Raw genomic sequence first — 20,847 nt, forward strand, 5'->3', positions numbered from 1 at the left:
AAACTGAAATTGCTGAACATGTTTGCATGAAGGCCAAAGATGAGAAAACCCATGAAGCACAAAACCCACCTGAGCAGCCATTCTGCATCTTTGTGCATCTTCACTAAAATGCTACATCATAAGACTACTTCCATAGTACTCCATTACTTCTTTTTTTATTAAAGTATAGTTGATTACAATGTTGTGCCAATTTCTGCTATACAGTTTTTTAAAATTTATTTTATTTTATGTTTTTTTTGGCTGTACCTGCAGCATGTCAAAGTTCCTGGACCAGGGACCAAACCTATGCTATAGCAGTAACCAGAGCCACAGCAGTGACAGTGCTATACCTGCTAAGCCACCAGGGAACTCCTCCACTGCTTTTTGACATGGATAAAACAAACAATACTAAACAAAACTTAAAAGTCAACAAACTACTAAATGAAAAATTTAGATTTACAAAAAAGTAATTACCCCTCACTCAATTTCTCTTAACGTTTTTAAGGCCATACCTGCAGCATATGGAAGTTCCTGGGCTAAGGGTCAAATCAGAGCTGCATCTGCAGGCCTACACCACAGCCACAGTAACACCAGATCTGAGCCACATCTGCAACCTATGCCACAACTTGGGGCAATGCCTGATCCTTAACCCACTGAGCAAGGTCAGGGATCAAATGGCATCCTTATAAATACTAAGTTGAGTTCTTCATCTGCTAAGCCACAATGGGAACTCCTCTCTTAATGTTAACAATTATATAGCTTGGTACATTTGCAAAATTAAGAAATTCAAAATTAGTATAGTATTAACTAAACTCCAGACTTTATTTAGAACTCACCACTTTTTCCATTAAGTCCTTTTTCTGTTCCAAGATCCAATCAAGGATACTACATTGCATTTTTTTTAATTTAAAAACTTTTTTTTTAACTACACTGCATTTAAGTCCTCAGGTCTTCTTAGTTACCTCTGGTCTATAACAATTTCTCTTCCTTTGTATGATGAAAGAAGTATGCAAATGAGTAAGGCTGTGTTCTAATAAAATTGTATTTCTAGACACTAAAATGTGAATTTCTCATAATTTTCCCACATCATAAAATATACTTTTAATTTTTCAACCATTTTAAAATGTAATAGCCATTTTTTGTTCACGGGCAGTATGAAAACAGGCAGGAGGTTGGATTTAGTTTGCTTACCCCTTCCCCAGAGTAATTTCTAAGAAAGGCACGTGCTTGGTTTAAAAAAAAAAAAAAGCCCTGAACACAACTTATGCTTTTTTTTATACAGTTTACAATGGGTCTGCTCTTATGAAAAACAACTCTATATGTGTGAATGAGTCACTTTTCTGTACAGCAGAAATTTAAGGAACATTGTAAATCAACTGTATTTTAATAACATAATTTTAAAAAAGAAAAACAACTCAAATTCCATAAAATCAACTAGTTACAGCAGTTGAAGAACAGGGAATGAGGATGAGGCACAGAATTAGGCAGCCGGGGTGTCACCCAAGAAAGGAGAATTCTTTTAAGCATCTCTATTCCTCCCCAGCTTGTTACATTTAAGGCAGGATAAGGGCAAAGAAGAACTAGAGAGAATGTTAGTAATTAATAATATAGAGACAGCCTAGTATAGGTGAAAAGGAGAGATCTACACTTGCCAGGAAAAAGGGAAAAGCTCATATATGTATTTTTTGGGAGAAGAGAGCAAATTTATCCCATTATTTATATACTGGGCTTGTAATAACATAATTGCAACAGCAAGCCTCTCTTCCTCTTCCTTTTTGTGTTCTACTATGCTCCTCTAACCATCCAGTAGTATTTCAATAACACCTTCCAGCTTCCCTCAAGGCCACTATAAAAGCTCACTCAGGCCTGCCATCTTCCAGCAACCTACCCCCATGTCTTTTCAAGGTAGACTGCAGATAGGCAGTCCACTTGAACCCACTTTGTAAAATCAAAAAATTATTGCTCTTAATGTCATGACACAAAAGAGTGAAAATGCTAAGAATGAAAATCTGGTTTCCTTAACTCCTAGTCCTTTAGGTGAGATGCTACCAAATCCGAAGATGAATACTTTTCACTATTCAATCTCTCTTTACTTTAAATCACAAGACTTTATAAAAACCACAGTTAGTCATATGAAAGTACAGGATGTAAAAAAAAAAAAAAAAAATCAATGTTCTAAGGACTAGTAAACTTCAGACAAATTCCCTCCACTACCAGCAGGAACTTCATAATATATATCAAGTGGAAATGTATGAACTAATAAAAGAATGTGCCACCCTTTAAAACATGAACCAAAATAGTGCCTAAGGTTTCATTTTTGTGTTTCAAGAATGGAATTCAGAATAACAAAGAAGGATAATTAAGAGTTTCTCGATATTTTTTTCTATTTCTTAAAAGCATAAAATAAGAAGTAATTGAATTTTCAGTAAAATGGTATCCATTTTAAATCTGAGAAATAAACGGCAAAAATTATTATTATTACTTTTTTTGGCTACATCAGTGGCATGTGGAAGTTTTGGGGCCAGGGATCAAATCTGTGCCACAGAAGCAACCCAAGCCACTGCAGTGACAACCCTGGATACTTAACCTGCTGAGCCACATGGGAACTCCCAAAATTTATTTTTAAAAGTCAGATAAAAGATATTTAGCTTAAAATTATTTTTAAGAGTTGAAGTTATATGTTTGCTAGTGTTTAATTTACTTGGCAGTGCTGTAAGCCATTTTTAGAATTAGGCAGGCCAAAATACTTAAAAATATAATGTTTTATGATAAAAATACAAAATTTAACTTCTAAATTGTAAGATTTATAATAAGAACATATTTTGATTTAAGTATTTTTAAAATTTACCTTTTGTTCCTGCAAAAACTGGTCTGCTAATTTTTTAATATTTTCTTCATGCTGAGCTCTTAATTCCTTGATCTGTTGTCCACACTGAAAACTAAGTTACAAAGTCATTCTTTTAGACTATATTATCTTGTATTGGTTCTCAAAGTTGTCTAGAAGTTGAAACACACATTTATAAAGATAAAGCATTCAGTTAGCAGGAGAGTTGGTAGGGAGAACAAAAAGCAGAAATAAAAATAGCTCATAGTCAAAATTCTTAAAAATATCTGAATCTTTAATAGAGGATAAAAATGTTGATACAGCTAATCAAAAAAACAAATTAGAAAGATGAAAATTTATTTTTATAAATTACATTTATATAGAAAAAATATCAAAGACAATTTCAATCACAGAATAGTAAAACATCTCAGAAGAGAAAACTGTGAACCAATATACAGTAATGGATAAGAAAAGCTAGAGAATTATGAGAGTTGGTAAGTGGCAGCAGATGATTCATCAAATAATTAGTACTTTAAATACAATAATAAAAGACTAAACCATAAGGAGAGCAAGAATACAAGAAACTAATAAATAAGACATAATGGAGGTAATAAGAGAAAAAGTAAAGGAACATCAGACAAAGATTATGAATTTCTCCTGGACAAGCAGTCAGAGGATACAAACAGGTCATTCATGCAAAAAGAAACAATAAATATATAGAAAAACATTACCTTCTTCCATTTAAAATGTAAATTAAACTTCCTATATGTATATATAGTACTATCTTATTCCTATACTAGCAAAATTTAGTTAGAATTATAAAAGCTAATGTTGGCGGGGCTACGAAGAAACATTTTCGTTATAAATTCACATAGTCATTTAGAAAGCAATCTTTCATATATGTGATGAGAGTAACAAAATCAATAACACATTCTGTCTCAGAAATTCTCTATTTGAGAATATACACCAGCGAAATAACATAAGAAGGAGAAAATCATTTTTGCACAAAGATTTTTCACAGCTGATAGTCATAACAGTGAGAAAAGAAAAACTTCTACAATGGTCCAGCAATTAGACTAAACAAGCTTTGGTACACTAACATGCTCAAATAATATATTAACCTCTAGGTATGTCAATCTTTAACCTTAAAGATATATGGAAAATTACTGAATACTGTTAGGTTAAAATACATATATGTGAACATAAGCATATTGATAACCTACATGAGTAAGAAGTCAGAAGTGGATAAACAATGCTTTAAAATACAGGGAGTTCCCGTTGTGGCTCAGAGGAAACAAACCTGACTAGGATCCATGAGGATGCAGGTTTGATCCCTGGCCTCGATCAGTGGGTTAAGGATCCAACGTTGCCGTGAGCTGTGGTGCAAGTTGCAGATGCAACTAGGATCTAGTGTGGCTGTGGCTGTGGTGTAGGCAGGCAGCTGCAGTTCCAATTTGACCCCTAGCCTGGGAACCTCCATATGCCTCAGGTGCAGCCCTAAAAATAAAATAAAATACAATACAGTAAATCCGCCTAATTTGGGGGAGGAGGGTGCAAACTTAAAAAATAGTGTAAACTGATTCAGGATATAATAAAGCCTTTTAAAGAGAGATTGCTAGAAAGGACCCTCAGAGGTTCCCAACCTCATCACCTACAGTGTAGATGTATAAGCAAGGGGACTGAAGTGCAGAGGAGAAAGAGCTGGCGTTTAGTCCCTTAGCTATTCTGGGGACATCTCCCAGTGCTAGCTTAATCTTCTGGATGACCCTCAAAAAGGACCACAGAATCTTGGAGTTCCCATCATGGCACAGTGAAAACAAATCTGACTATGAACCATGTGGTTGTAGGTTCGGTCCCTGGCCTCACTCAGTGGGATAAGGATCCGGTGTTGCCATGAGCTGTGGTGTAGGTCACAGATGCGGCTCAGATCTGGCATTGCTGTGGCTCTGGCGTAGGCCGGGAGATATAGCTTCAATTAGACCCCTAGCCTGGGAACCTTCATGTACCGAGGTGTGGCCCTAAAAAGACAAAAGAAAAAAAAAAAAAAAAAAAAAAGAACCATAGAATCTTCTTCAGTCTCTGCCCTATCTAAACCAATAAAAATCAAGCCTTGAAAGATTTTCTGTCTCAGAATGAATTCTACTACGGGGTAGATTTAACATGGCTTGTAAGAGCTATTTTCATGTTGTTCAACCTATCTAAATAAAAGAGAATGGATTTCAACAAGGCATAAAGACAACAGAAAAGGAATTTAAAAGACCTAGTAAAATGAAAGAAGAAAAACAGAAGACAGGAAGGAAGAAACAAACTGTCTGAAAGTTGAATAAATATTTAAGATTCATAAACATTTGTTACATGTAGAATCTTACCTCTCATATTCTAATCTCTTCACAAGGTAAGTATTGTTTTTCCTATAGTCCTGAAGCTGGTCTTCCTGTCGAAGAAACTCCTGGCGAAGCTCAGCAAGTTGCTCTATCCACAGAAGGTAAGAACCAAAGGAATAAAGTTTACTTAGTTTAATGCTTCCTATTGATAAGGTATGGGATTTTTCAAAATTATATACAGTCCTCAGTTTCTTATACTCTCAGGGAGTTAAGTTATACAATTAGTATCACATTGAACAGCGTTTTTTAACACATGCATGGACAATAAAATTTGTTTTTTAAAAAAGAGCCTCAGTGGCTTTCACATTAATCAGAAATATTTTAAAAATTCTCTTTAAACCTCTTTAAACCTCTCTGCTTCATAAAAGTAGGGGAAAAATAATATTTTTTTAGATGTGTTGGCTATGGGGACAGAATTCAATTCATTTTAAAATCACGTTTGATTCCCAACTCAGGTACCAATCACTCTGATCTCATTTCTAGTTCTGCTACTGAGGCTAGGTCCACATATATCAAAATTCCATTTTCAAAGCTTATAATCTATGGACTACAGCTAAAAGTTTTAGTTGTAATGAATAACAGGAAATTCCCAGCTGGATAGTAAATTAAAAGCTGGGCCAAATGTTCTTTAGTGAGCTTTAATCCATAATCACTGGCCCCACATTTTTCCAGAGTCAGTCCCTTTTCATCTCACCCTATAAATATAAAAGAAATTCAGCCAGAGAATAGAAACGTCAGTTTCTTGGACAGAGGATTAAAAATCAGCCAACAACCTTAGCAGTTAAGCAAAAGTAGTTAAGAAAGTCTTAATTTTTATAAATGGGAACAGAGGTCTATTCTGTATAAGCAACATTTACTTACTAAGACTAAAATATAATATCTAATCACAACGTACCAATATTATCACTATAACGTCTACTTTTCATGGAAGGCTTACAGAATTTGTCTTATTATTTTAAAAATACTCTAAAAGTGCTTGTGATGTAAATTTTTAAAAAGCATATATAAACATATATTTATAGCATAAACATATCCACATGAAAAAACAGACTAATATAAAAACACGTCAAAATTCTATCTATGATTATGTCTTGTGGTAGGATCCTGAACATATTTTTTGCTACACTTTCTTAATTTTATTGTGGAATCATAACTATGTTAATGAGAACAAATAAAAATTGTGAATTCACATGAATGTTCACTGAGGCATATAAATAAAAAGTAGCATAATTATAGCTATTGTACAGTATTAATAATCAAATATGAAAAATAAACGATTTATATAGAATGCATATAATTATAATTAGGCTTGCCTAGTCAAGCCATTTTTACTATTATTTTTATTTTAATTGATATATAACATTGTATAAGTTTAAGGTATACAACATGTTGCTTTGATTCACTTATGTACTGTGAAATGACTGCCATCACAGCATTAGCGAGCACTTCTACCATCTCATATAATTACCAATTTTTTTGCAGTGAAAACATTTAAGATCTACTCTCTTAGCAACTTTCAAATACATAATACAGTATTGTTAACTATAATCACCATGTTATATATTAAGATCACCAAAATTTATTCATCTTATAACTAACAGTTTGTATTCTTTTATACCCAGTATCTCATTTTCCACACATACCCCTGCCCCTGGTAACCACCATTCCACTCTATTTAGTCAAGTCACATTTTAAATTTCTCCTCTTACTGTATTAATTCTCCAAGACATAAATATGACTGATGTCTGTAATTTTTCACTCATTACCCCCCACCCTAGATAAAAGTAAGAAATCTGAGGCCAGGTTTCCCTGGATAACATATTCAGCTTGTTACCTGATCCCTGGTACCATCTACTAAGAAATAGAGGGCTAGAGGTAGCCTCAGCTAAGGATGTTGATTCTACAAAGAAAATGAGATACCAGAAGGAGGCAGTGACATAAGGCCTTGTCATTTGCAGACAGTCAGCCAGTTCTGTGAAGCTGTACTCAGGCAGCAAAGATTCTAGAACTGAAAAGTTACTACAATTAAAAAATAAACCGTAAGAAAAGGAGTTCCCATTGTGGCTCAGGGGTAAACAAACACAACTAGTACCCATACAGACATGGGCTCAATCTCTGGCTTCGCTCAGTAGGTTAAGGATCTGGAGTTGCTATGAGCTGTGATGTAGGTCACAGACAGGCGAGGATCTGACATTTCTGTGGCTGTGGCATAGGCTGGCAGCTGTAGCTCCGATTTGACCTCTAGCCTGGGAACTTCTATATACTGCTGGTGTGGCCATAAAAAACAAAAAAATCAAATCATCACTACCTACAAGCTACTAGGGAATGGACCTCAATTGATAATCTTTAGGACTCATTCAGGTTTCTATTTCCTACACAGTAAACTAACTGAAGCCGCTAAGTTTACCTTCAAAATGAACCGGAGGCTTAGTGTGACTCTGAGATTTGTGTTGGCTTCTCTGCCTCACCACAAAGCTTCTCACTAACAATGTTCGAGATATCTTTATCAGGAAATAAAGTTTCAATTTTTAAATTTTTTTAGGGCTACACCCACAGCATATGGAGGTTCCCAGGCTAGGGGTCAAATCAGACCTGTAGCTGCTGGCCTATTCCACAGCCACACAGGATCCGAGCCATGTCTGTGACCTACACCACAGCTCACACCAACACTGGATCTTTAACACACTGAGCAAGGCCAGGGATCAAACCTGCAGCGTCATGGATGCTAGTAAGATTTGTTAACTGCTGAGCCACGAAGGGAACTCCAAGTTTTCATTTTTAAATAGAGATAAAAGATTTAAAATTCAATTGACAAAAACGTAAGATATCAGTATGAGTGAGTTCCAGTCCATGTAAAATATAGATTCTAAGCTATTTGAATCCAGGAAAAGGTAGGGAGCCAATTGATGCTTTGAGTGGGTCAAAACAAAGACTTGAAGCCAAACTAAATAGACAAAATTTTCCTGTATCACAATTTTACTTTCAACTGATTGCCATGTATTTCCTTATTTTTGAAATCAAAGATACTCTATATGGCTGCTCTAGGTCAACACAGCAGGAATCTCTGAGCAACTTAATTTGAGAGCAGGTTCCAGGTGGATTGTGCAGGGTAGTCTAGCTCTGACAGTAATACCAAGGGTACGCTAGAGAAGGACATAGCCATAATCCTTCAATGTAACTTCAAAAGATTGGGATGTGGGTAAGAAAGGGGGTTGACAAGGATGAGCTTTTAAAGCAAAAAAAAAAAAATTTTTCTTGAAAATTTTGATTTCAAATTTTCTTTCAGTAATAGGCATAAAAATAAGGTAAGCTATTCAAAATAAATACGTGTATACTAGAATGTTTATTTACTTTCTCATTAAATTAACATCAACTCCCAATTCAAGAAAATATTAACTACTATAAGGGTCTTAAAAGGAACTTGATGTGTATTAATTCTATTATATCCAATATTAATTTCAATGAAAATAGCCAAATATTGGGCAGGGGGAGGTTGTCAACTTGTCAAGAGGTTTGTTTCAGTAGAAATAGTTTCTGAGGTATAAAAGTCACATTAATGAAATTCAATCTCAATCTCTTCAGTAACTGCACTAAAACCAAAAGTTGCAGTTCTAAAGTTCAAATCAAAGCCTTTTTCTCTGCTAGAGTATCATACAAAATATCAAAACATCTCAAGATCTACTTCAACACACATAGTACAATAAAGATTTTTACTCAGTAATATAGGCTGTTATTTTCTCTGATATATGCTAGCAAAAGCTGCAGAACTCCATATTCAATTGATCTATTACTATTTATAAGAAGCATACTTTGATGACAATCAGAATCATTTGTAAAAACTGCAAGGTAGAAGCAGCACTGACAGTGCGCCATCTTCTGTGTCATCCTGTGTACTCCTGTGAGTCAAAAGAGTAGAAGAGGGACACAAATGCAGCAAAAACAAACATGGCCACCAAGGAAGTGATTTTTTAACAGAAAATCAAAGCTGTTCTAAAACATAAATAGCAAAGAATTAGTAATTCCTATTTTGGGGTTATAACACACAAATACTGCTACTTTCTAATGGTTTTGCTAGGCAGCTTAGGTTGGCTTATTCAAGAGGATGTTAAAAATACGTTACCTAATTCTATCTAAAGGGTTCAAAATGGTTATAAAGACGTATTTATGAAATTAGAGAGCATGTATTACCCACATATATAAACTCAGAGTCACTGCATGCAAAGTTTTAAAATATATAGTGTCATAACCAAAGGCAGTGAGGGAGAAGAAGGATAGTCCTCAGACTCCCAAGGCCAGCGATAGTGTAAAGTAATGTAAGCAGAGCACAGAGCTTGTCCTCTTTACCTATTATTTTTCATAAAAGTTTTAGTTATTTCTTATCACTTCATCTAAGTGAAAAAGATCTATCTATCTATCTATCTACCTATCTATCTAATCTAGCTACCTACCTATCTAATCTATGTATGTCCGTCCCTTTCCCTCTTCTCTTCCCCTCTAGGTTTCTTCCTGGTTTCTGTTCCAGGTTTCTTTGTTCCCAGAGTATCCAGAGCATTAAGCTTAGAGGACCCGCCCAAAGCATCCCTAGACCGGAATGGATTATTTTAGCAGACCAGACACACTACAGAGAGATTATCCCTTACCTTTTCCCTAGAAATGTGATGGTCTCTGAAACTATATCTCAATTTTCTTTGAGGATTCTTTCAACATTCCATTATATGATCTGTCTACAGCACAAGACTAAAATGCAGACCTCAAATGTTAACTTGTCTTTATACATACAAAGCAACATCAAAATTGTTTATTATATTTTAAGACAAAAGACAAATGTTTTGCTATCAGAGGACCTTTGTTCAAATATTCTATTTCATTTAGCTATCTAACTTGAGGATTTCTTAATTCTTCAGAATTTTAGGCATTTAGTGACCTTTATTGTTAATCTGTAATTAAGATGCTTACCTTTTAAATGACGTATGTCAGCCATCTGATATGATATGTTGTTCTGTAGTTTAACCTAAAAAAAAAAGTTTTCATTTTACTCAAGAATATAGTTTTGCTCATATTTAGTTTTTTTGCTCATATTCACTTTGAGCTTGATCATAAATACAAAATAGAAATAAAAGGGAGTTCCCGTCGTGGCGCAGTGGTTAACGAATCCGACTAGGAACCATGAGGTTGCGGGTTCGGTCCCTGCCTTTGCTCAGTGGGTTAACGATCCGGCGTTGCCATGAGCTGTGGTGTAGGTTGCAGACGCGGCTCGGATCCCGCCTTGCTGTGGCTCTGGCGTAGGCTAGTGGCTACAGCTCCGATTCGACCCGTAGCCTGGGAACCTCCACATGCCTGGGAACCTCCACATGCCGTGGGAGCGGCCCAAGAAATAGCAAAAAGACCAAAAAAAAAAAAAAAAAAAAAAAAAAAAAAAAAAAAAAAAAAAAAAATAGAAATAAAAGTCTTTAAGTTATGTATACTACACCAGTTTCCAAAATGAATTAGAGATAAATTCTGATTCTGTAATACTCATTTTAAATTTGCACAAGAATGTTCATTTTACTTAAAATATAGTATAATAATTTTCAGGTTTAAAATTTTTAGTTGAATATTGCTTAATGCTGTTTTTTCAAAATCTTATCAGAATATTTTTAACTATATTAAGAATTGTTTGAATCAATTAATGTGAAATTAAAAATAATTATTGTTTATCAAGCTTGCACAGAATGACAGATACTACACAGGACACACTGTTGTAGTCACTGTCCTCTAGGAGCCAGTATACAAGAACACCTGGAACCTAAAAGAGTACCAAAACATGACTCAAATTAAGGCTTATCGCTTAATTTAAAAATTAAGGCCTTGGATAGCCAGGATGTCATATATAAAGAATTACTGTGTCTCAGTTCTTGCTTAAACAGTTTTCACCTAATTATAAAATGCAACTAAAGTATCACTATAAACAGGTTCTCCTGTCAACCTCAAGAGTAACATTACTTTGAAAGGCATAGACTGATTCATATTGATCAAAAGCAGCACCACCAGTACAAAAATAATTATGCTAAATACAACCTCAATCTCTAATGTAAAAATATTTTTAACTTTTCACCTTTAAATAATTATAGATGCATAGAAAACTGCAAAGATAGCACAGAGAAGTCCCATATACTCTTCACACAATTTCCCCCAATTGGTACATCTATTTTTTTTTTAATTGAAGTATAGCTGATTTACAATGTTGTGTTAATTTTTGCTGCACAGCAAAGTGATTCAGTTATACACACACACACACACACACATTCTTTTTTAAAATACTTTTCCATTATGGTTTATCATAGGATATTGAATATAGCTCCCCACGCTATACAGTAGGAACTTGTTGTTTATCCATTCTGTATTTAACAGTCTGCATCTGCTAACCCCCGCCTCCCACTATATCCCTCCCCCAACTCCCTTCCTTTTGGCAACTACACATCTGTTCTCCAGGTCCATGAGTCTATTTCTGTTTCACAGATAGGTTCATTTGTGTCATATATTAGATTCCACATACAAATGATATGATATTTATCTTTCTCTTTCTGAATTACTTCATTTACTTTGATAATTTCTAGTTGCATGCATGTTGCTGCAAATGTTCATTATTTTGTTCTTTTTATGGCTAAGTCATATTCCCCAATGGGCACATCTTATGTAACTATAGAACAACATCAAAACCAGGAAACTGAGGAGTTCCCATCGTGGTGCAGTGGTTAACGAATTCGACTAGGAACCATGAGGTTGCAGGTTCCATCCCTGCCCTTGCTCAGTGGGTTAACGATCCGGCGTTGCCGTGAGCTGTGGTGTAGGTCACAGATGCGGCTCAGATCCCACATTGCTGTGGCTCTGGTGTAGGCCGGTGGCTACAGCTCTGATTCGACCCCTAGTCTGGGAACCTCCATATGCCGCGAGAGCAGCCCAAGAAATGGCAAAAAAAAAAAAAAAAAACAACCAGGAAACTGATATTGGTACAATGTGTGTGTATAGTTCTATGTCATTTTACTATATGCATAGATTCATGTAACCATCAAAAAAAAAAAAAAAAAAAAAAAGATACAGAACTATTCTATCATCACAAATATCTCCCTCATGCTGTCCTTTATAGTCAAACCTATCCTCCTTCCCCACTACTGCTGATCCCTGGTAACCACTAATTTGTTCTCCATCTCTGAAACTGTGTCGCTTCACGAATGTTATATATAGAATCATATAGCATATAACCTTTTGTGATTTTTCTTGTTAGTATAGTGCATAGTTGTATATAGCAATAGTTCATTCCTTTTTACTGCTGAGTAGTATTCTGTGATATGAATGTGATATGAATGTTTAAGCATTTAACTACTATAGAATGTTTTGGTGGTTTCTAGTTTTTGACTATCATAGATATAGCTGCTACGAAAAAGCGTGTGCAGATTTTCACATGAACATTAGCTTTTATTTCTCCCGGATATATGCCCAGGAGTGAGATTCTTGGGTTGCATGGTAAGTCTACATTTAGTTTTTGAGAAAGTGCCACATTATTTTTCAGAGTGTCCATGATATTTTCAGTTACATCTGAAGAACTTACTCTGCCAAGGTACTGGATGGGAGAGTATAAAACACTTAGAAAACATGAGAGCAGTCTCAAATAATCAGTAGGCAAGGCAGCATTTGTTTTATTTTATTTTTAAAACTCAATGAATTTTACTATACCATTTAAAGTAGTATAATTACTGTAAGATTTCAGAGATGATTCCTATCTAGTGTGATCAGAAAAGTTTCGAGGAAGGGCTTTTATCTGAATTAAGCAAGGAAGGCTAGGTAAAACTCTAAATAGATAGAGGGCATTTCAGATACAGGAGGTGGCATAAGAAAAAGTACAGAGGCAAGAAAGCATGAGATGTATGAAGACCCCACCAAAGTACTGTTTGGTTAAAGCAAATGATACAGAGGAAATAACAGTGAGGAAGAAGGTCAGAAAAAAGACTATGGCGGGCTCTTTGGCCCCAACTAGAGTCTATTCTTTAATCTGAGAGCCACTGACTTTCAAATTTCAAATGAAAGTTTATCCATTAACAAATAACTAATGAAATTAGACCTACTCTAAGTTTGAAGCAGGGGCTGGCCCTCTTTGTTTTCCCCTCAAGTCCTGAGGGTTTCAAAGAATGAAATTTAAAATATAATGCTGATATTCAGTTGTAAAAAGGAGCTAGTTACTGGTACATAGATGAACCTTGAAAATATTATATATATTAAGTAAAAGAAGCCAGTCACAGAAAGACAAGTATTGTACGATTCCACTAATATGAAATGTTCAGGTCACACAAATCCACAGGGACAGAAAATAATTAGTGGTTGCCAGGGGCTGAAGGGAGAAGGAATGACAAGTGGCTTCCTAATGGACACAGGGTTTCTTTTTGGGATGATAAAAATGTTCTGGAATTAAATAGGGAGATGGTCACACAACTTCACAAATATACTAAAAACTACTGAATAGCACACTTTAAAAGGGCAAATTTTATGATATGTGAATTAAATTAATTTTTTAGTGCAAAAAATAAAAACAAAAATGTTGAGGGTACTATGGGGCACTATGTTGGAAACTGCAGATAAAATAACAGAGAAACAATAGGCACTCAAGTTTATTATTTAGGAGAGTCAGTCAAGTAAATAAGCAATTATAATAAAGCAAAATAAATGCTATTATTGGGTTCTACAGACATGATGGGAGGACTTGGTAGAAGCATTTAAATCCAACCTGGGGGGAATGAAAGGAGGTTTCTGGAGATGATGATGACAGCTGAAATAAGTCCAGCAGGAAGCACAGTGATCAGCCAGGTGGAAATAGGGAGAGGGTAAGGAAACATGTGTCGAAACTTAGAAATGGAGTTCCCGTCATGGCTTTGTGGTTAACGAATCCGACTAGGAACCATGAGGTTGCCGGTTTGATCCCCAGCTTTGCTCAGTGGATTAAGGATCCAGCATTGCCATGAGCTGTGGTGTAGGTCGCAGATACAGCTCGGATCCTGCATTGCTGTGGCACTGTGGCGTAGGCTAGAGGCTACAGCTCCGTTTAGACCCCTAGCCTGGGAACTTCCATATGCTGTGGGAGTTTTTCTTACACCCTAGAAAAAACAAAACAAACAAACAAAACATTTAGAAGTGAAAAACACTGCACATCAATTACAGAAACTGCAAGCAGTTCTAAGAAGATCTAAGCTGGAACAGAGTTAAGGAAAACAGCAAGTGATATGTCTAGAAAGGCAAGCAAAGTCTACATTACGAAGAGCCTTGCCAAGGAATGTTGAATACATTCCTCTAGCTACAACCAATCATTTCTTCTTTTTGCTTTTTTTTAGGGTCTCATCTGTGGTCTATGAAGTTCCCAGACTAGAGGTTGAATCAGAGCTGCAACTGCTGGCTTACAACATAGCCCACTGCAACCCCAGATCCTCAACCCACTGAGCAAGGCCAGGGATTGAATCCGAGTCCTCATGGATACTAGTCAGGTTTGTTACTACTGAGCCACAACAGGAGCTCCTATGGTCAATCTTTAAAAGATTTCAAACAATGCAGTGAAATGCAATTTGCATTTTGAAAAGTCAATCTGGTTTCAGTAAGATGAGTGGACCAAAGGGACAAGACTAGAGAGGCCAGGTAGGAAAATAGGAGAGTTGGGGGACAAATGTTGTTTTTCAGATGAGAGAGTGTTAGTTTAAGCCGGGGTGGGCAAACTATAGTCTGTGAGCCAAATCTGGCCTGCTGCCTATTTTTGTATGGATGGCAAACTAAGGGTGGTTTTTACATCGTTAAATGGGTGGAGAGAAAAGCCAAAAGAATATTCCATGAATTATATGAAATTCAAATTTCAGTGTCTATAAATAAAGTTTTATGAGAAACAGCCACATCCATTCATTTCCATATTGTCTATGGCTACTCTGGAGCTGCAGTGATTGTGACAAAGACCTATGGCCTGCAAAGTCTAAAACATTTACTATCTAGTCCTTTACCAAAAAAGTTTACCAATCCTTGGTCTAACCTAATAGAATGAGAACAGAGAGATATGTATGTGAGAGATATTAAAGGGGAAGAATCAATAGTCTTACTGATTGACTGGATACAGGAGTAAAAGAAGAAACATGAAGGATGATGTTTAGATTTCTAGAGTAGAAGGTCTAGATGAATAAAACTAATACGACTTAACAGGGAAACAGCAGAAACAGACTTGGGGTGGAAGGGAGAAGTGGGGTGATGATTTTTTTTTCAGATTTAGACCTACTGAATTTGAGGCACTTGTGACACACCCAAGAAGAGATCTTTAGTAGGAAGTTGGATATCCAGATCTTGATTCTGGGCATAGATGATTTGAAAGTCATTAGCATACAAATAGCAATTAAAGCCCTGGGAATGAGATCACTGATGAAAAGCTGCAACAGGCACAGGAGAAACTGACACAAACAGCTGTGTGATCTGTTGACCACTAGGAAGTGCTCTCTAATAACTTTTAATTAGCCTATGTCTACTTTCTTTCCCACATCCTTTACAATAGTCCCCCTAATCCATGGTTTCGATTTTTGTGGTTTCAGTTACTGGCAGTCAACTGTGGCCTGAAAATTCCAGAAATAAACAATTCATAAGTTTTAAATTGCATGCTATTATGAGTAACATGATGAAATCTATGGTGACCCACTCTATTTTGCTTGGGATCCCTAACCATCAATATTATCTGCTACTAACATCTAACCACTGACAGTACCATGGCTCAATGATCCAAGATCACCCAAAGCAAGCAATGCTTCTTCTGACCTACAACTATAAGGTCAAGAGTAGTCTAATGCTACATTACAAATGCCTATGTCATTTGTCTCATTTCATCTCACCATGCAGGCATTTTATCATCTCACATCATCGCAAGGAGGGTGAGTAAAAGAGTTCCTACTATGGCTTAGCGGGTTAAGAACCAAACTAATATCCATGAGGATGCAGGTTTGATCCCTGGCCTTGCTCTATGGGTTAAGGATCTGGTGTTGCCTCAAGATGTAGCACAGGTCACAGATGCGGCTTGGATCTGGTGTTGCTGTGGCTGTGGTATAGGCCTGCAGCTGCAGCTCCAATTCAACCCTTAGCCTGGGAACTTCCATATGTCATAGGTGGACCCTAAAGAGAAAAAAGAAAAAAAAAAAAAGGATAAGTATAGTACAACAAGATATTGTGAGAGAGATGGACCACATTCACATCTTTTACTATAGTATATTGTTATAATTGTTCTATATTATTGTTAATCTCTTACTGTGCCTAATTTACAAATTAAACTCTATCATAGCTATGTATGTATGTAAAAAACATAGTATATATAGAGTGTAGTGCTATCTGTGGTTTGGGTGTACACTGGGGGTCTTGGAATCTGTACCCCGTGGGTAAAGAGAGATTATTATATTTTCATGATCCAGTTTCTTTTTGCATTTTTTGTCCTTCCAAAGAACATAGCCATCCTTTATGCTTGTTTTCAAAAAGTCTGCATTATTTTGTTCTTTATCCATTTTTATGATGCTATTTCAGTTTCTCTGTACTCCACTTTAAACTTATTTTTGAAACTGCTACAGAAATGCTATTCTTGAATACTAGGCTACGAGTGGCCTCAGCTTCCTGGACTGTTTCTTTTTTATCCTTTTACTCTTAAAAATTTTTTTTAATGGAGGGAAAATTCAATACATAGACTATAAAAATAGTAAAGATATTATGGGCAATACTATTTCATTATCACTTTAATTTTCTCTTCAATCTTTGTTATTGAGAATAGAGATGCTGATCCCAAAAGCGCATATATAAAGTCCTCACATTTTCAAAACTGCTCTGGAACAATATATTTCACATGGTAATAAAGAGAAAAATCATAACCTGTCTAAATAAAAGCCTTTCTTAATCCAAATAGAATGAATTTATTTCCCATCTCATTCCTTGGCCATGCAAGGATTTTCCAGTTAGCTTCTCAGACCCTCTTTATGGCATATTGTTCCCCTGGCATCTCATTTTCTCTGTTATTTCTGTCAAACTTTCTAGCAGGAAAAATCTCACAAAAATCTTATATTCAGTGTTTGGAATTATCAGCAGGTACCAGTTCTCAATTTCTCTCACTTCCTATTAACACTGGTTTCATTATGCTAGTTATCTCACCTTCCATATGCCTTTAAACAGAGGTGCCAATGATTTGCTCAAAGAGCTCACAGAGCCCAACTGGGAGATCATTAAACACAGAAGTTCCCTTCCTTCTACAGTAATTTTATTATGTTGCTCAGCTGTAGAATCTAGATGGCTGCTATTAAATTATATGTTCACTTTTTTGACATTGCAGTATTACAGGGATGATACCTTCTCTCTCCACAGATACAATCCAATCCTCAAAATTCTTATCTAGCTACTAAAATGGTTTAACTAAGAATTCTTCTAACTCTCAATCTAATACTTTTAAGGAAATCTGATAATGTTTTTAACTGTCATAACACTCCTTTGTAATCTTGCAAAATCTAAGAACGTAAAGCAACCATTTAATTTTGGCTTTAATCTTATGTTTTCTACCATCTTGGGTCTGTTTATAAAGGCTTCTCCCACTTGGTTTTGATTTTTAATGTTTGTTTCAACTTTTTCAATTTGTTTTTCTTATTTTTAGGCCTTTTGTTAACCATTTCTGCATAAAGATAGCTCTGTTTAGTTCTTTAACTTCTTTGGCTTTAACCCTTCCTCTGAGAGCCTTCACTTCTTTTAATACTTCCACCACTTCCTCATCTTCAAAAGGAAGCTGACTATTCCTCCTCGTAGTTTTAATTTCCATAGTTCTAACAGGAACTTGCTTATCTTGTAAATGACTCTACTAAAATTTGAGCTCTTACTACTACATGATTGAAAAATAAGGTATTTCACTTTGCAACATATACTCTGTTGAACTGGCAATGCTATAGGCAATACTGGCAATACTATGGAATACAGATGATCCTCTGCATCCCTCTTTTTAAATAAAGGACTTGAGCATCCATCTTTGCACAGGGGTTCCTGGAACCAATCCCCTTCAGTAGTGAGGGACAACTATGCCTTCTTTTTTCCTAAGTATATTTCAGACAAGTAATAGTATATAAACACTAAGAAGTATTATTTAATCATCATTTTATAAATGGATTCTCACTACCTGGCTTCTTAGGTGCCTTTTGGATTACTTTCAGACTTTTCCCCTAATATCCTTATTTACAATACGCAAGAAAGACACCAAATGATCACTTTCTTTTTCAAATTTCTTTGAGGATTTGAGTTAGATGTGTGTAGATAGACACACATATATTCACAAACATAGTCCCATCCCTTTGCCTAATTTACATCTATAGTCAGCTGGAGAAAGTCTCGTATTAAGTCCTTTCTAAAACAAAATATTCTTCTATCACAGGCCGTCCTATTTCCAACAAGAATGTCTTTCCTACCCCCAAGGTTTATCAGAAATGAGAATTCCATGAGAACTCTCATTCAACTCTTTGTAGTCAGCATCTAGCATACTGCTTGACTCTCATTCATCCCTTTGTATTCAGCATCTAGCATACTGCCCGACCCCAATAAACACTAAATAAGTGTTTGCTGAATGGCTCCTTAGACTTTTACGTTCCATATTCTTTGTACTACATAATCTCCTACTTCAAGTTGTACTTTATCCTTATTTGTATAATTCTAATTATTCTTCTATACTTCTGAAATCCCTCATTTATTTCCCTTTGTTATCAACTTCATTGCCTTAGTTAGGCTTTACTTTATCTCTCCCCTTCTGTAATACTTGTTTCTGTAGTATTTGGAGACCATCCATAACTGATCGTCCATGCTGCCTTTGGCCTTTTCCATGTGTTTAGAACACATGGAAAATCTCTCAACATGTGTTTAAAACCCTTCCTGGGACCTTTTCTTTCTTCCCTCTTCTAAGGTGTATATGTTCTTTATCTCTTCTTTCAGTAAGAATTATCTTCTCCTGCTATTTTCCTATAGCACTTCTTCCTCATCCCCAGCTACTTCATCTATTTTCCTCTAATATTTCTTCCTCTAATACTTAAAATTTAATATTTCTACCCCCTCTTCTTGAAGCTCTCTTAATGCTTTCCCCATCCTACAGAGCTACTTTGAATTAATTTTGGCAGCTGTTACTAGCTCAGTTGCTCTGCTTTTCTTCTCATTCTGGGACCTTGAAAATGGCTCAGCTGTGCATGCTTCACTTTCATTATGACCTGTTCTCAGGCAGTCAGCACAACTATGACCACCAATCCCAAAGGTTATATACAATTGGCTTTTTACAGATGTCGTTTCTGGCTCCTTTTTCTCCACATCAGAAACATTTTTCCTAATCATATCTCATATTCAGATGATTTCTAGAGACAATACTATCTTTTGTAACATAACTGCCAAATCTGGCTAATCATCAGAATTACCTGGGGAGAGGAATTCCCATTGTGGTTCAGTGGGTTAACAACCCAACTAGTACCCATGAGGATTCAGGTTCAATCCCTGGCCTCAATCAGTGGGTTAAGGATCCAGTGTTGCCACAAGCTGCAGTACAGGTGGCAGATGCAGCTCAGATCCAGCATTGCTACAACTGTGGTGTTGGCCGGCGACTACAGCTCAGATTAGCCCCCTAGCCTGGGAACTTCCATAAGCCACAGGTGTGGCCCTGAAAAAAGGAATCGCCTGGGAAGATTTAAGAAATACATATTCTTGAGAGTTTCCACTATGGCACAGTGGGTTAAGAATCCAACTACAGTGGTACTAGTCACTGTGGAGGCGTGGGTTCAATCCCCAGTCCAGTACAGTGGGTTAAAGCAGCCAGTGTAGGTTGTAGCTGCAGCTTGGATTCAATCCTTGGCCTAGGAATTTCCATATGCCTTGGGTGTGGCCAAAAAAGAAAGAAAAGAAATATACATTCTTGATTCCCCAGCCCCACTCCAATCCAATTCAGCAGTCTCAAGATGGACCCAGGAATGTTTTTTTTAAAAAAGCTAAAGGAGTTCCTACTGTGGCACAGTGGGTTAGGAATTCAATTGCAGCGGCTCAGGTTGCAGCAGAGGCAGAGGTTGGATCCATGACCCAGGTGCAACCATTAAAAAAAAAAGAAAAAAGCTAAAGTCATTCTGATAAGCAGCTATGTTTAGCAACTGCTCATCTATCGTGGCTTTGGCTGGCACCTATACCAGCTGGATCAAAGTGGAATATCATTTGTAATAAATAAGTATTAAATGCCTATTTTCTGCCAGGCCTTGTGGTAAGTGCTATACTAGTATTATTGCATTTAGTCCTCACAACCACCCTGAGGTGAGCTTTCCATTTCACAAATGAGGAAATTTTGCTCCATATCACATGCCTATAGTAGATTCTGGATATTCTCCTAAGTAGTTCCAGATTAGGGTCTCTGCTCATGACCACTGAGCATATACTACTTTAGTAGTAGTTAACAGGTGACTAACTTTTTGTTCTTATGACTCATACATTGCATAAACATTCAGTGAACATTCCAAATACACCTGCAACTCTTACTTAGTTAATTAGTCTCTCCTGAAGCAAGTTTTAGTTTAAGCTATACCCAGTTACATTTTTATTTATCAAAAACAATTTTTTTTCTTTTTCAGCCACACCTGCAGCATA

The 20,847-nt window shown here is 36.1% G+C and overlaps 1 protein-coding gene across 2 annotated transcripts in view; it reads right to left on the minus strand.

The window, feature by feature from the left end:
* CASC4 (cancer susceptibility 4) overlaps positions 1 to 20,847 on the minus strand; it is a 106,102-nt gene that overhangs the window by 65,111 nt on the left and 20,144 nt on the right. For both annotated transcript variants that reach the window (XM_013993061.2, XM_021096541.1), the window contains exons 2-4: positions 10,144 to 10,198; positions 5,173 to 5,275; positions 2,828 to 2,918 (exon numbers count right to left, since the gene is read on the minus strand). In XM_013993061.2, coding sequence (XP_013848515.2) covers positions 2,828 to 2,918; positions 5,173 to 5,275; positions 10,144 to 10,198 — 249 coding nt within the window. The remainder of the gene's footprint in view (positions 1 to 2,827; positions 2,919 to 5,172; positions 5,276 to 10,143; positions 10,199 to 20,847) is intronic.

Source organism: Sus scrofa, chromosome 1 (assembly GCF_000003025.6).
Source record: "Sus scrofa isolate TJ Tabasco breed Duroc chromosome 1, Sscrofa11.1, whole genome shotgun sequence".
In the NCBI taxonomy this organism is placed as follows: domain Eukaryota; kingdom Metazoa; phylum Chordata; class Mammalia; order Artiodactyla; family Suidae; genus Sus; species Sus scrofa.